The 14,241-nt window shown below is 43.1% G+C and overlaps 1 protein-coding gene across 1 annotated transcript in view; it reads left to right on the top strand.

The window, feature by feature from the left end:
- The first annotated feature begins 2,778 nt into the window (after positions 1-2,778).
- LOC111225977 (ryanodine receptor 3-like) overlaps positions 2,779-14,241 on the top strand; it is an 81,317-nt gene continuing 69,854 nt past the window's right edge. Inside the window, exons 1-7 of the mRNA XM_022751046.1 lie at positions 2,779-2,796; positions 2,897-3,016; positions 7,210-7,314; positions 11,733-11,807; positions 12,000-12,078; positions 12,644-12,756; positions 14,031-14,130. Of these exons, the coding sequence (XP_022606767.1) occupies positions 2,779-2,796; positions 2,897-3,016; positions 7,210-7,314; positions 11,733-11,807; positions 12,000-12,078; positions 12,644-12,756; positions 14,031-14,130 (610 nt within the window). The remainder of the gene's footprint in view (positions 2,797-2,896; positions 3,017-7,209; positions 7,315-11,732; positions 11,808-11,999; positions 12,079-12,643; positions 12,757-14,030; positions 14,131-14,241) is intronic.

The raw sequence follows: 14,241 nt of genomic DNA, 5'->3' as shown, positions 1-14,241 counted from the left end.
GCTATTTCTATACAGATATACAAAGGCAGGAGACTCCCCTGGTATCTGATGTTTTTCCTCAGATTTTGTAAACTGACCCATCCTAAATTGAGGAGAGCATCTTTCCTCCCTACCTTCCCAACTGACATCGCTTAATGCTTCACTTTATGAATGATTGGCCCTCCGCCTCAGCAGTCGGGAGGTTGAGCGAGAATAAGAGGTTGATGCAGAGGAAAGAAGAGAGAGAGAGAGAGAGAGAGAGAGAGGGACAATGTCAGATACTTAATTGTACTTGAGTGTGAGGGTGAAAAGGGGGAAAGGGGCCAGTTGTGGGCTAGACTGAGGCAGAGACACGAGAGTTATCCAGTCTGATTAAAGAGATGCTTTTGTGTGTGTGTGTGTGTGTGTGTGTGTGTGTGTGTGTGTGTGTGTTTTTATGTGTGCACGTGCGTGTGCGTGTCTCAGCACTGAGACAGGCAGGAATGTGATGCGTGGATCGATACTATCCTTATAGGGCCCAAATCAACCATATGCCCGCTCCTCTAGCACACAGACTGATTGCATGTTCCAACCCAGTCGAGTGTTGATTTGCCATAGAGGGCTATTCATTTCAGTCTGCATCTGTGTTGAATAGCATTTTCATATTGATCCAAGACTGTTAGCATTATCCAAAGTCTTTTCTAAAGCAGTCCCATGAAGGGAATGAATCAGTTCCAGCAGTCAGTATTGTCTCGAGTGCCTGTGCTTAGACTACACCTGTATGCCATACTGTATATTGTAATGACAGACTATATTTATCAATGTAAATATACCAAAGGGGTGGGTGATACTGCCAAAAAATAACATTATGATATTGCAGGCTATTTTTCATGAACAATATTCATGAAGATATGATTAAATACTGGAAAATACTTTATGATTGATTCTATAATTCGTTTACTCAATTTGTAAAACAACTTGTCAATGATTCTGCAATGCTAGTGCTTGTTAGAAAAAATAAATAAATCCATGTCCACTTATTGAAAAATTTCCAGAGCTTTCAGCCACATTTTTCTGGCGCTCATTTCCTGTGCTTAGAATTTTCTGCTTAGCAATTTTTTTCAAACTGCTATTTCCAGGTAGTACCATGATGTGACAAAATTTGATCTCATTAAATATATAAATATACCTGTAATACTGTGAAAGACGCACCTGCACACACTAATTTGTCTTTTTCTTTTCATTGGAAGGGGAAAGTCTTCACAGACTTAGGCTCACAATGTGCTCCAAAATTAGGATCTGTCCCTGTACCACTTCCGAGGCACACTGTGCATCAACACAAAATAAACTGTGTAAATCATGCGTGCTTTTGGAGGGCCCTGAGGATCGTCATGTAGATTTTCATGCACTGCTTTTAACACTCACAAACGTTTAAAACAAAAAAACTGTATATGCACATCCACGCACATGTGACGTCTCCCTTTGCATCATGCTGCGCTGTAATGGAGTGCTTTAGTGTTACTACTACTACTGCTGCACTCTGCTCTAAGCACAATCCCTCTCACATTAAATAATGCAGCTGGCCATTGTGCACAAAGCCCCCCCCCCCCCCCCTTCCCCTCCCGTCCCATAGCAGCCCATATCAGCAGATTTCCGCTTGCTCTGCTATCGCTACACGTAACTGTCCAATTCAGCGTTTACAGGGCCAGCACCATAAACACAATCAACACATTTACACAAGAGCAGCATCAGATGTTTGTTTTCAGCTGCTGTGCCCCCAGAAGAATGCACCTGTCTTTGCTGACGTGTGTAATTGCTACAGTTTCACAAAAGACAGAAAGCAGCCTTAATGCTCCTGGCTCATCGGCATCAAACATTTAAACCATTTATTTATTAATGCAACCTATTTATGTTTTTTTTTTACATAAACACAGTTTTGAAAAGCCCTGGAAAATGCTGACGTAAATCACTGATAAAATGCTTCCTTTACAAATACTTTCAGTAATATGTCAATATGCTGCTCATGCTGATTTTGTATTAAAAACGCTTGTCTCATAGCCATTTACTTAGCGAGCTTGGATGCCAGACATCCAACAAGACAGTTCTTAAGATAAATACGTCCTGAAATACAATGCATATAACATGATCAAATATATGCAGATACAATCTCACACGTTTACTAATGCAGCATCAAAGCCATGTAATTCCTCTCTTTTACATACATAAACGTATTCATTTACTTACACCATTATTTCCCTTTTAAAACGTGAAATACTTCAATCAATTGCCTCAACCTCATTTTGTACCATATAAAGAGTAAACAGCCTAGAGGATCAGCCATGGGTACTTTCCGTTTGATGTCGCATTTAGTGTGTAATCCCCCCCCCCCCAATTAGCTGGGCAGAGGCAGAGAAAAGAGGATAACTTGTGTAGGAAGGCAAGTGTATGTTAGTTATTAGAATTAACTCTTTGTGGTGTACCTGACGTTTGAGTACAGAATGGTATATTACATGTGATATTTAGATATATGGGAGATTTTCATCTTCTCAGGATTCAGTGTCACTTTAAACATTTTAAACTACATTATTTAAAATGTTTAAAATGAAGAAGCTGATCATCGGTGCAGTTATACCAAAGACTCCTAGATTTAAAACATGTATAACTTATGTAGCAATTTACACATCTCTTCATTTGTGGTTGCAGTTCCTTTTCTCTTATTTTGAAAATACCTTATTTAAAAAAAGTGGGAGCGACGCTGCTGTAGGGACCACACAGCGGTTTCTTCAGTGGTATAATGATGGTATTTGAAGTAGTACTTGGATGGGCGTGAGCGTGTGGGTGAATTGAGGTTCTCTCAGGACATTGACGCGCACACTCACGGGTGTCTGCACTCAAGCATGCACAGACACAAAGGCTGAAGTCTGTTTTGTCTTGACAGGATGATGAAGTGGTGCTCCAGTGCGTGGCCTGCATCCAGAAGGAGAATCGCAAGTTCTGCCTGGCTGCTGAGGGTCTGGGGAACCGGCTGTGTTACCTGGAGCCCACATCTGAGGCGAAGGTAGGCACACTGACTCCACTGTTGCGCTGTTTGATTCTCTCTGATCTGAAAAAAAAAAAAAAAACAAACACAAAAAACATTCAGCTCAACACAGAAACGCATGTTGTCGGCGGTGGGATGTATCTGCTCAGATCCTTGATGAAAAATCATCTGCTTCATTTGATGGGAGTTTGTTTTCACTGCAGTTATATCATCAACTTTTATTTTCACACACGCACATTCAGACACTAATATACCCAACAAATGTCACATGAAGCAGTTTGCGGGAAAATGAAGCGGATGAAAGGGTGCATTCACGCGGGGCGAGAGCTCCATGGAAACCAAACATCCATTCAGTTCATCCTTGCTTAGGTCCAGCCAACGATCAGTGAAGCCAAGCGGAGACGCACAGAAAGGCGGCTCAGCACGTCATAAAAACAGGAACAACTGCTCACATCCACCTCGGTCTCCTTGATGAGTTTCTCTTCCGAGGGTTCAGGCACAACTCAGCGGGCCCGCCGTCAGATGATAATTCCCTCAAATCACGCCCCTACACGCGCTTGATGGATTGTTTCATAAACAGTGCTGTCGTTGACTGTAATTGCCTACAGCTTTATTGCATCTGAGCAGCACTGTCGTAGCAGTGGACACCATTTGCTGGTTTTTGCAAATAAGTGCGAAGTTCTAATGACTTTAATTTAATTGTTTTACATTGTAATCAGTGGGCTGCCTCTCTAATGCATTTTTGAGCAACTTATCCAGATTCTGAAGCACATCCTCAACCTTTGTTTCTGCGGCAAGTGATCAAGCTATTAGGCACAATTGTCTGAATAATGATTGGCTGTAGGAGAGAATCATAACCATCTCAAGATAGAACACCAGGCAGGTGCACTGTGTATAAAAAGACGCTTTTCAGGGACAAAAGGGCAACATGAGGAGGCTCAAAGAGTAAGAGCGAATGTTGTACATCAGAAGTTGTTTGTGCATGTGAGCAAAGATCTGTTCATTCCTGGCTTTCTCCCCTTTCAGCTTCCCCCTCCTGCCCTCCGACTGCTCTCACAAACAGTACTGTATGTGTGTCTGTGGTGGAGGAGGGAAGGGGAGGGGGGTGCAAAGAGGGAGGTGAGGCTTTCACCCCATATTGGATGGTAATTATACCTGACAGGTGTGATGGATGTTCTCCCGATCTGGCACTTTGTCTTCATTGCCTGGTGTTTTTATGAAAAGGCATCACCCCACCTTTGGGATCACTGACAGAGAGCCTGAGAAAACCCAAGATGGCAATTTAGAAGTGGGCCCGGACAACTGAACAGGATGCCTCCTTACCTTGGTGAACTAGACTAGTAATGGGGCACAGAGCCAGGACTACAGGATGAGGTTGATTTAAAGTGTGCACAGTTTAAATGGCAACATCAATCAGCCTGTGAGAAGCTGGTTGATTGTGATATACGACCAGCAACTCTGGCCTGTCAGCGACTCAATATTATGACCACTGGAGGGTAGATGCCCACATGCGATAATGGCACACACTGTTGTGTGTACAGTGTGTGGAATCAAGAAACTAGCAGTAGCCAATTGATATTTGCAAATTGTTTGTTTTAGTTCCTTTCTTCATCTCTTCAGGTAACTGTTTTAGCCGCTCTTCTAATTAAGCTGAAAAGGAACTGCAGTATGAGGTCACCTTCTCGGGGCGGTCGGCTTTAACCCTTTTTGACCCTGTCTCTGGAGACAGAAATAAAGACGTGATCTATCTTTGCCCATAATCGAGCTACGCTCTCTCCCTCAACACACGATTGGTCATAAACCGATCGTCAGGGCATGGACAAGCTGTTGTAAAGCTGTCTCCCTGCTCTGCCTTGTGAGTGGACATCCTGACAGGGCTGGACACTCATCATCCCCTCCAGCTCTTCTGGACCTTCATTTCACTTCCCTGCTTAGTCAAGGCAGCTCCCCTCCCCACCAAATGTTACAATCCTGCGCCTGGAGAGAGCAAAGGTCAGCCGTTAGTCACCCAGAGAGATGAGGGCTGGCGGGGGTGGATTGCTTCCCACCAGAGACTTTTACTATGATTTCTCTGCAGTGACACTGCTAGGTTATACATACTGAGAGACAAGGATGTACAAGTGTGAATAGTTTCACATTTTGGTAAATAATTTGATTCTTGCCTAGATTTAGGTGAGATGGTCAATACCACTCTCATATCAGTCCATTAATGTGAAGCTAGGCAGGGCACATTAAGCTTAGCTTAGCTTGAAACAGATGACATTACCTGAAAATACCTGAGTGCAGCCAGAAAACCAAATTTAACTCTCATTTAACTCTTGGCAAGAAAGCAAATATGAAGCGAAAATTCATCTCCAAAATGTCAAACTACTTCTGTAAGTGCATTTGTGGGAGTGTCTTTTTTTTTTTGGACTACAAAAGCATGAATTTGGGAGAGGTTTAGGGTTCATATAAATTCATACAATCTCTCAAAATAAGACAAGTCACTCAAGTTGAGGTCTAAATTAAGCGATTGTGACATCTGGGAGTGTGTCTGTAGTCAGCAGTGCCAATGAGACTATCTGGGAACAGGGTCGTTAGATTTCAACACACTGGCATGTGTTGCCATCTTCATTTTAATTATAGTATTCGTGTATTAAATGTGAATCTGTTGTTCCTTCAAACTGAAACCTTGTTGTGTGAAATTTGCAAATGAGGTTAGATTTAGCAGTGTGAATGATCCAGTTAGGGAGAAGTTGAGATACTCAGTAAGGAGGCCAGGGCAGGTGTTTAGGTTGATATCATTTATCTTATAGCTGTACCCCACAGTCCCTGATTCCCTCATTCTGTCAGTGAACTTCCCTTATTCTCTTTTGTCCTCTCCATCACTGCCCTGGTTTGGGATGCAATTTGGCATCTTCTTCGTCTTTCTAAGTGCATTCTTCCCAGGACATGGCTTATCTGAGCGCAGACTGACCTGAGAGCACTTAATCTGTTTATAAAGTACCTTTTAATGAATATCGCCTGCTCGATTAAGACACACTTGGTTCAAGTGTAGTTAAAAATGCAGCGGTCAGCACAGAATTTTTGATTCAGCATCTATAATCAGAATATCCCTGTAGATTTAGGGAGGAGTTTTCATTTTTCTGGCTATATGTGGACATTTTTGCTCATATAGCAAAAAGTTCTTAAGCCATTAAATCAAAATGTCCATGGACAAGTTACTGTGCTGATCTTTACACTGATGGAGCTTTGCTAAGGGAAGAGACATAGTGGATCAGTGCAGGTTGGGGATGTTTTGTGAGGCACCTCCTGTCATGATGGTAGTCTGGGAGTTTTGATTCAGACATCATTTGACTTCAGCATTTCAATGCTCTGCAGCAGATACTGCACTGTAGATGGTGCTTCACATGTATTCACTCTGTATTCTTTGCACAGCAAGACCATATACCAGATCCAGTCAGTCTTGTATTATTTATATATAGGCTATAATTATTTATGTATATTCCCTTTCTCACCAAAAGCCAAATGAGAAGATACCACTCTTGTGTGGTGAGCTTAGCTTATTTTAGCTTAGCGGCTGGAAAAAGGGTGAATCATCCAGCCTGGCTCTGTGCACCCAGGCATATAGTGCCCCATAAACCAACAAAATGTTGTTTTTGGACTTTGTTGCAGATTAAACAAGCGACATAGTATGTGTTATGCCAACCTAGCTGTGTCCCCCTGCTTCCAATGTTAACGCTAAGCTTAGCTGAAAGGCTGGCTGTAGCTTCCTGTTTACCTTACAGGTAACAGATATGGTAGCAACATCCCTTTAAAGCTACACTAGGTTATTTTGCATTTTGGTTGCCTGAAGGACAGCGTGAGATGACAGTTTCAAAGATTTTTGCTATCAGGAAATGGATAAACTACACTTTTCTTGGACTTAATGTATTGGTTACATAATTGTTAAATTAATACAAATTGTGTACAGAATCTTGTGAGTTAAAGGAGAAGGAGAAGAATTTTTTTGTGGAATCTCGCCCGCTGAGAGAGAAAGTACTTGTGTTCTGATCTCGTCTTCTGTAGCCTCAGCTTCTGGTTTAGCCTGAGAAGACAGCTTGAAGCTATTACAATGAAAACACAGAGGAATACTGTACATAAAGTAAATAAAAGTAGCCTTAGAAACTCCTTTGTGAGAACTTTCGGCTGTGTTGATTTTTAACCCGAGACCCACTTTTGTGTTGTTGCAGTATGTTCCTCCAGACCTGTGCATCTGCACCTTTGTGCTGGAGCAGTCTCTGTCGGTACGGGCCCTGCAGGAGATGCTGGCTAAGAGCGGACAGAACAGTGAAGGGGTGAGTGATGGTACACACCAATACTAACAGACACACACACACACTAACACACAAGAGAGATACACAAGCCATACAACTCTTCATAAGCTATCCCTGAGTCATGTACTTTATGTCTCCACTGTGTTTAGAGATTCAAAAGAGGAGGTTGTAAAAGAGTTTATTGTGTATTGTTCAGTCACTATAAAGAGATTAATTGGAAAAATAGGCCAGTTACAGTGGCCTGGGGACCCCAGTTGCAGAAAGGTCCAAGCCCCCATGAATATCAATGAGGATGAAGGGGATACTCTGGCATTAATGCAGCCGTTCCTCAAGCGCAGCGGGCACTTTTGCCCATTTGATTAACACCAAGCCTGGAAGGAAATCAGCATCATTTAGCAACATATTTGCCTCTGTAAACTCCACCAGCAAAGAGACTAGCTGCCAGTAGATTTGGCTTTTTTTTTTTTTTTTTAAAGAACACTCTAATATAATAAAACTGAAGAGGAGTGTCCGGTGCAGGGAATCTGAATATGTAATCAATACTATGTGGCGGAGTTTGTAATCAACACTCATTCATCTCTGTATTCTCTGCTCCTGATGTTGTTTCAATTGTCTTCTTGCAAGTGTGTTTCCTACTCTTTCTCATTGCTGTGACAGATGTGTAACTCTCCCATCTTTATCTTCTATTTTCTGTGTATAATCTCCATCTTCCGCATGATAGACACGCGGCCCGGATCGATGGGTATGTTCATCCCTCATACCATTCCCCCACTCATCCCTAATGCATGACGCAGTAGATTAGTCACAATACCTCTCCTCAGTTAGTTCTCCTGTTCTCCCCTCATTGGCCCTCTATGTCTCCTATAACACATCACCATCCGACATTTGTCTTTACATCGGGAAAGTGTTAGAAATCGTGATTTTATGCAAACACCAGAGCCCGCGCTTTGAAATAACGGATGATCGTGTGGATTTATTGTGAACACTCGTGTGAGTAGATTGTGTCTGAGCCGACAGAGGCAAATAGAGTTTGGTATAGACTTCCCAATAAGGTTTCCCACAAACATCAGCTCTCGCACAACTCACCTTCCACCGCTGGAGAACTAGAGCGGCACCAATGGTGGATTAGCGTCAGATTAACATTAGTCTTGTCCTCGGGGGATTCAGATGGATGTTCATTGCAGCATCATTTGTTTTGTGCAACCCCCCACGTAGGATATGCTATAAGATGCATAGAGATGATGCAAACAGCTGAGACCAAGATTTCTGCAGTGAAGCAATGAAATTGATCATGATTTTCTGATTTAGTACAAAAAAAAAAATCTCCCAGCATGACTCCCGCTTTAGCCAGTTCACCCTTTAATGCCACATGGATAATGATGGTGAAAATTTCCATAAATCCTCAATTGCTCAGGATCATATTCATTGACTTGACGTTGGAGATAAATGGATGTGTCAGAGCTGGAGCTTTGTGGCCACAGCAGACTATCTGTGCAGCAGAAAGACGGAAGTCAAGACCATTGGTTCCACTGCCGTTGCGGGGAGTTAGCAGGCAGGGAATTCTGAGCCGCAGCAAAGAAAAGGGGTGATCAAAATATTAAACGCTAAATTAAAGCTCAAATGGACATATTTAACTGTTAGTACAGCCTCGTCCCTCTTGCATCAGCACTTCTTTAAGGCCAGAACATCACATTTAAAATCCAAATGAAATTAATGGCCGTGATGTTTTTTTTCTACTGCAGCGTACAAATCTGCTCTGTCCACCCTTTTTTTCCCCTAGAAATTACATGTACATATTACTGAATTGTTTTCCCAGTTACACTGAGGACACCAACATAATCGCTGGCTGGATTTTGTTGCAGGGAGGTGGTGGTTGAAAAAAAAAAAAGCACTTCAGGTTCACATCCTTGGTCGTTTCATTGGTCCGTTTAGACATTTGTACGGCCCTTACTCTTCAGTGCCACCTAACAACACACTGTCTACCCATGACTTATGAGCTACAGCGCAGGTTTGTTTACTCTGTCTTGGGTTCCCCTGCCAAAGCTCAGCCTGCCAGCTGCTGTCAATCAAACACAGACATGCCTCTCCAGCGGCCGAGAGAAAAAGAACTATTTACATCAATAAAAAAAAAACCCGCAAATGTGATTGTGGTTGCACTTTTAATATTGTTGGGTTTCCTACTTTGTATCATTGGAAGATTTACTCATATCACATACTTTTTTTCTTAACCTTTCAGTCCTTTTCTGCCTTTGCAGCAAATACCCCAGACACTTTAAGATGGCTCGGATTGGCCATTTTAACTGTGTTACTTCAGTGCATTCTCACCACTCACGTTTATCTGTTTTCGATATTGTCTACCTATTCATCATTCTTCGCCTGCACTGAAATGTCACTGGAGGAAGCACCATTAAAGGGGAAATGGAGGTTGAATATGTCCCGGCTGAGTCTCTGAGATCAATACGTCTTTGAACAGATGGGCTTATCAATAGACAGTGGCTGGAGCAAATCGGTAGTCCAGGCTGTTTTAGCCGGAAGGCACAGATACACAGAGAGGGACCTGTAGAGACACCACACTAACAACTAGTGTAAATGCCAATCCCTATTTAGCTCAATATCCATATCGTCTGCTCTGTGCAAATTTGTCGCCGTCTCATCCAAAATGCGCTGACCCGTTTGATTCGGGGGTTATTGGTCAAATGAGTCAATCAAAGAGACAGAGCTGCTCCGATGACCCCCACCGGGCAGTGCTCGTGTTTCTCTCCTGTCACTGCCGCCTCTTTTTCTTATAGCTTGCCACTGTCACTGAGAGAAACCACAACACTGTGGCCACATACTCATGTCATCTGCTGCAGGGCCTCACACACCAGGAGGCTGCATCCTGCTTAAATGTCACGTCTTTAAATTGTTATGAAGAAGTCACTTGCGGTCAACAGCCGGACCAGAGATACAGCTCTTAGCCTGTTTCTTCTCTGATGCCTGTTTGATCCAAGTCTTTTCCTTTATGGTTCAATGAGCCAAGGGTAATACTGTTTACAGTACAGCTCAAGGTGTATTGAATTTTTTGCTGCAATGTGTCTCCGCATGTAGAAGATTCTTTTTCTCCCCGATATGAGCCATCTGTACAACACACTGCCCAGCCACAGGATAAGGAAGTGAGCGGGAGACTTCGGTTTATTGGTTGTGGTGATTGCAGCTGGATGTGCCTCGCCGCATTAAGCTCAGTACCTCAGCCAGCATATAGCGGTAGCCAGCAGCACAGAAGAAGCCTGGAAGCCGATGCTGCAGTCTGCACGACACAACTGCATCAAATCACAGGCCGGGCCATTGTCCCAGTAGCCAATCAAGAGGGGGATAGAGAGAGAGAGAGAGAGAGAGAAAAGAGAGACAGAATGAAAGAAAGGCTGTGCATGGTGGGATGTTCTCTTGAAACACTGCCATGATTCATGTATCTCTAAGAAGATATATGACTATAATTTTGTAAAAATCTACAGATACGTATCATTAGTGTCCTGCTGTGCCTGTGGTTTCAGTTTCATGTGACATTTTTATGGTTAAGCTTGGCTGTTTGTTGCATTGTTTCAGGTATTATTTCTGGATCTTGTGCCAGTAGTGTTGCTTTATGAAATGCCTTAAAAAAAAAATGGTCGTCAGCTTGTTTTCCTTTATCCCTGTCAAAAAATGACTTTTTGACAATCATGTGTGCCCTTAGGAGTTTAATAATTTGTACCAAAGATTACAATAAAGTAGTGGCAGGCAGAGAGGCTCAGGAGAACAATAGTTCTTTCTGAATAATGACACTCTTTCTTACCTTAATGCTTCCTAGAGGCTCATAAGGAAGGTGAGTAACATTGGAGTTGCTTGCCGAAGAAAAACAACAAAAACTTCCCCCTTTATTCCCTTTGCATCTCTACCAGTAGAGATATCATTTAATCCCCTCCTGCATCTTAACCCAACCCCATAAGCGGTGGAGTCATTCCCTGCTAATGTTTCACATTGCATCGGAGACTGACAGTAGTTGTGCATCCTTCCCACATTCCTGTAGTCGGAGTGCTGGAAAGATGACCCCGTATCCTGTTTTGCTCAGGGATACAGGAGCCAGAAACACCATCTCCTGTGGCAAGTCAGATTGCATGTCTTCATTGGCGAGATGGGGTCTCAAACCCTCCCCAGGAGATATGTGCCCCCAGCTTGAGGTCATCATCCGTCGGCGAGGAGGTCCTCGCTGAGGTCAACATTCAGTGCCAGAGGTTGGGTGTAGCTTGAAGCAGTTGGAGGGAGACCACTGGGGCGGTTCTGTCAGGAGCCTGAGCTGACATATAAATACGTATTTGTGTGTGTGTGTGTCTGTGTGTGTGTGTGTGTGTCTGTGTGTGTGTGTGTGTGTGTGTGTGTGTGTGTGTGTGTCTGTGTGTTTTTGCACATGCAAATGATCTCTCTAGGCAGCGCAGAGCGGCGGACACAAGACTCTTCTGTACGGACACGCCATCCTCCTGCGGCATTCCTTCAGCTCTATGGTAAGAGATTCCACACATCAATGTCATCATCATAAAAAAGTATCACGAGTATCACAGTAGCTGGATTTAAATATCATTAGTAATTTAAGTCACATGAGCAGCAGCATGTGAGTGTGTGTGTGCCTGTGCGTGTGTGTGTGTGTGTGTGTGACATCTCTGTCTCATGTGGTTTGATGTGTGTGTTGACCACAGTACCTGGCCTGTTTGAAGACATCAAGGTCACAGACAGATAAGCTGTCCTTTGATGTCGGCCTGCAGGAGGACTCAACAGGTAAAAGAGAACCTCTGGTACAGTTTGCTTTTATCGTCCTCTTTCTTCTCTTTCACTCTTGCCGCCTCTGTCTCTTTTTTTGTCCGTCTCCGTCTTTGTTACTTTGTCTCTCCGTCTGCGTCTTTCACTCTGTCTCTCTCTCTCTCTCTCTTTATCTCTCTCCCTGCTCCTTATTTGTTCACGATAGAATTTCGCTGTGTGTCTTTCCAGCGTCTCAGTTAATATTCCCTGTGGAGCACTGTAGACATACAGTGTGCTTCTTTTGTCAGTGCTGATTACATCTCTGCAGCTCATTTGATAGTCTTGTTGGGTGTCCCGATACCTGAATCCACTTCTTATTAGCAATGTTATTTATTTCATGCCTTGCAGTGGATGAGCAGTCACCTCAATATGTCTTGAAAGCATTGCTGCCATGGTGCATTTCAGCCGGCTCTGGCCGTTTTACATTATTAGTAATTACAGAGGACATTTGGACAGTGACAGTGGGGTGTTATCACAATCAGTGTGTTTAGACTAAAAGATGGAGGCGGCATGTGTGCGCCTATGTGTTTCTGTGTGCCATTAGGTGAGGCCTGTTGGTGGACCATCCACCCTGCCTCCAAACAGAGATCGGAAGGAGAGAAAGTGCGCATCGGTGATGACCTCATCCTCGTCAGTGTGTCCTCAGAGCGATACCTTGTAAGTGTATTGTTTGCCATTTGATCCTTGACGCTGCAGCTAGTGTGTGTGTCTGTGTGTGTGGGCATGTGTTTGCATAATGTAGAGGTCTTACTAGAAGAGCATCAACTCTGCTTCGCCTGATGTGACAAAATTTCAGATTATCCAAATCCTGTTAGCACATACTGCACTCTCCCTATGACCTCTCTCCTGCAGGAGTCTTAACGTCAAAAGCAACAACTTTTTCCTTCTGGGTGACTATGAGACTGCGAACAGTAACATTAAAAAAAAATTGATCTGCACTGGAAATGTCTGGTTTGGATTATGATTCCTTTAGACTGCTGCCAGTGCCAGTTTCTCCGGTTATCATGCTCGTCACTTTCCCACATCATAATAATTATGTACCTATTACACGTCTGAGCTGACCTTCTCAGCAATTGGCTTTTTTTTTTACTATTAGACCATTCAGCCCTCTGAGCTTTAGCATCATAGTACTGCCCTATGTAAACCCCAGGAAACATGTTCCATGTGATTCATGAAGTTGGAGTCAGCAACCAGGCGGTGTTCACCCTGTGATGGCGGGAGGGGCACAGCCAGATGACCACTAGTGCCTTACAGTTACCAATGTCAATCTGGTAGTCTGCTGTCACCCTCACAGTGGTATATGGGGACAGGCAGCACCTAAGGGTTGCAGAGGGACTCTGGGGAAGGAGGATGATCAGGACACAGCTGCCCCGAAATTTGTTTGGTTTCTTTTTTGGACAGAATTTGACACACAAACACTGTGGGGAAAACACACCGATGCGCACACACACACGCACAGCATAACAGCCCCCCAGATGGTATGAATCCCTAAACTCTCAAGGCATCTGTCAGTCAATTTTATGGTTCCCTCAACTCTCAATGATAAACTTGAGTTCTCTGCTGGATCAGTGATCACAGGTTGTTTCAAACTTTAGTCGCTTTTCATGTTGAATCAACTCTGTCGATCTGTCCATAGAAACTTAACTTAGATTTAGCTGTTACGTTATTGTCAAGAGATTCAGCTCACAAACATGATTAATATAGTCTTATTGTACAGTCTTATCAGGTTCATGGTGGTAAATCCTTTTATTCAATCAACAACTTTACTAATCAAAAGTAAAACAATGCAGGTAAAATTTCTTATAAAATCCTTTTTAATAATCCATTTTTGCCTGGTAACAGTTTTTGAAAGCCAAGTCCATGTAATGTCACTTGTATGAATGTACACAAATAAATAAATGGTGCATGCAATCTCTCCTTGTGTACTGCAGCACTTATCCATCTCCAATGGCAATATCCAGGTGGATGCTTCCTTCATGCAAACCCTGTGGAATGTCCATCCCATCTGCTCTGGTAGCAACATAGAGGAAGGTAGAGACTTCGCACAAAATAACAGACTCCACAGTGTCTTCACAATTTTCTCTAAAATTCCTCATTGTTTTTGCAAGTTTTCAAATTTTATAAATTGAAAAAGGAAAGGAA

This window comes from Seriola dumerili, unplaced genomic scaffold, assembly GCF_002260705.1.
Source record: "Seriola dumerili isolate Sdu_G_001 unplaced genomic scaffold, Sdu_1.0 BDQW01000149.1, whole genome shotgun sequence".
Taxonomy (NCBI): domain Eukaryota; kingdom Metazoa; phylum Chordata; class Actinopteri; order Carangiformes; family Carangidae; genus Seriola; species Seriola dumerili.
This window is presented reverse-complemented; position numbering and strand designations above follow the sequence as displayed.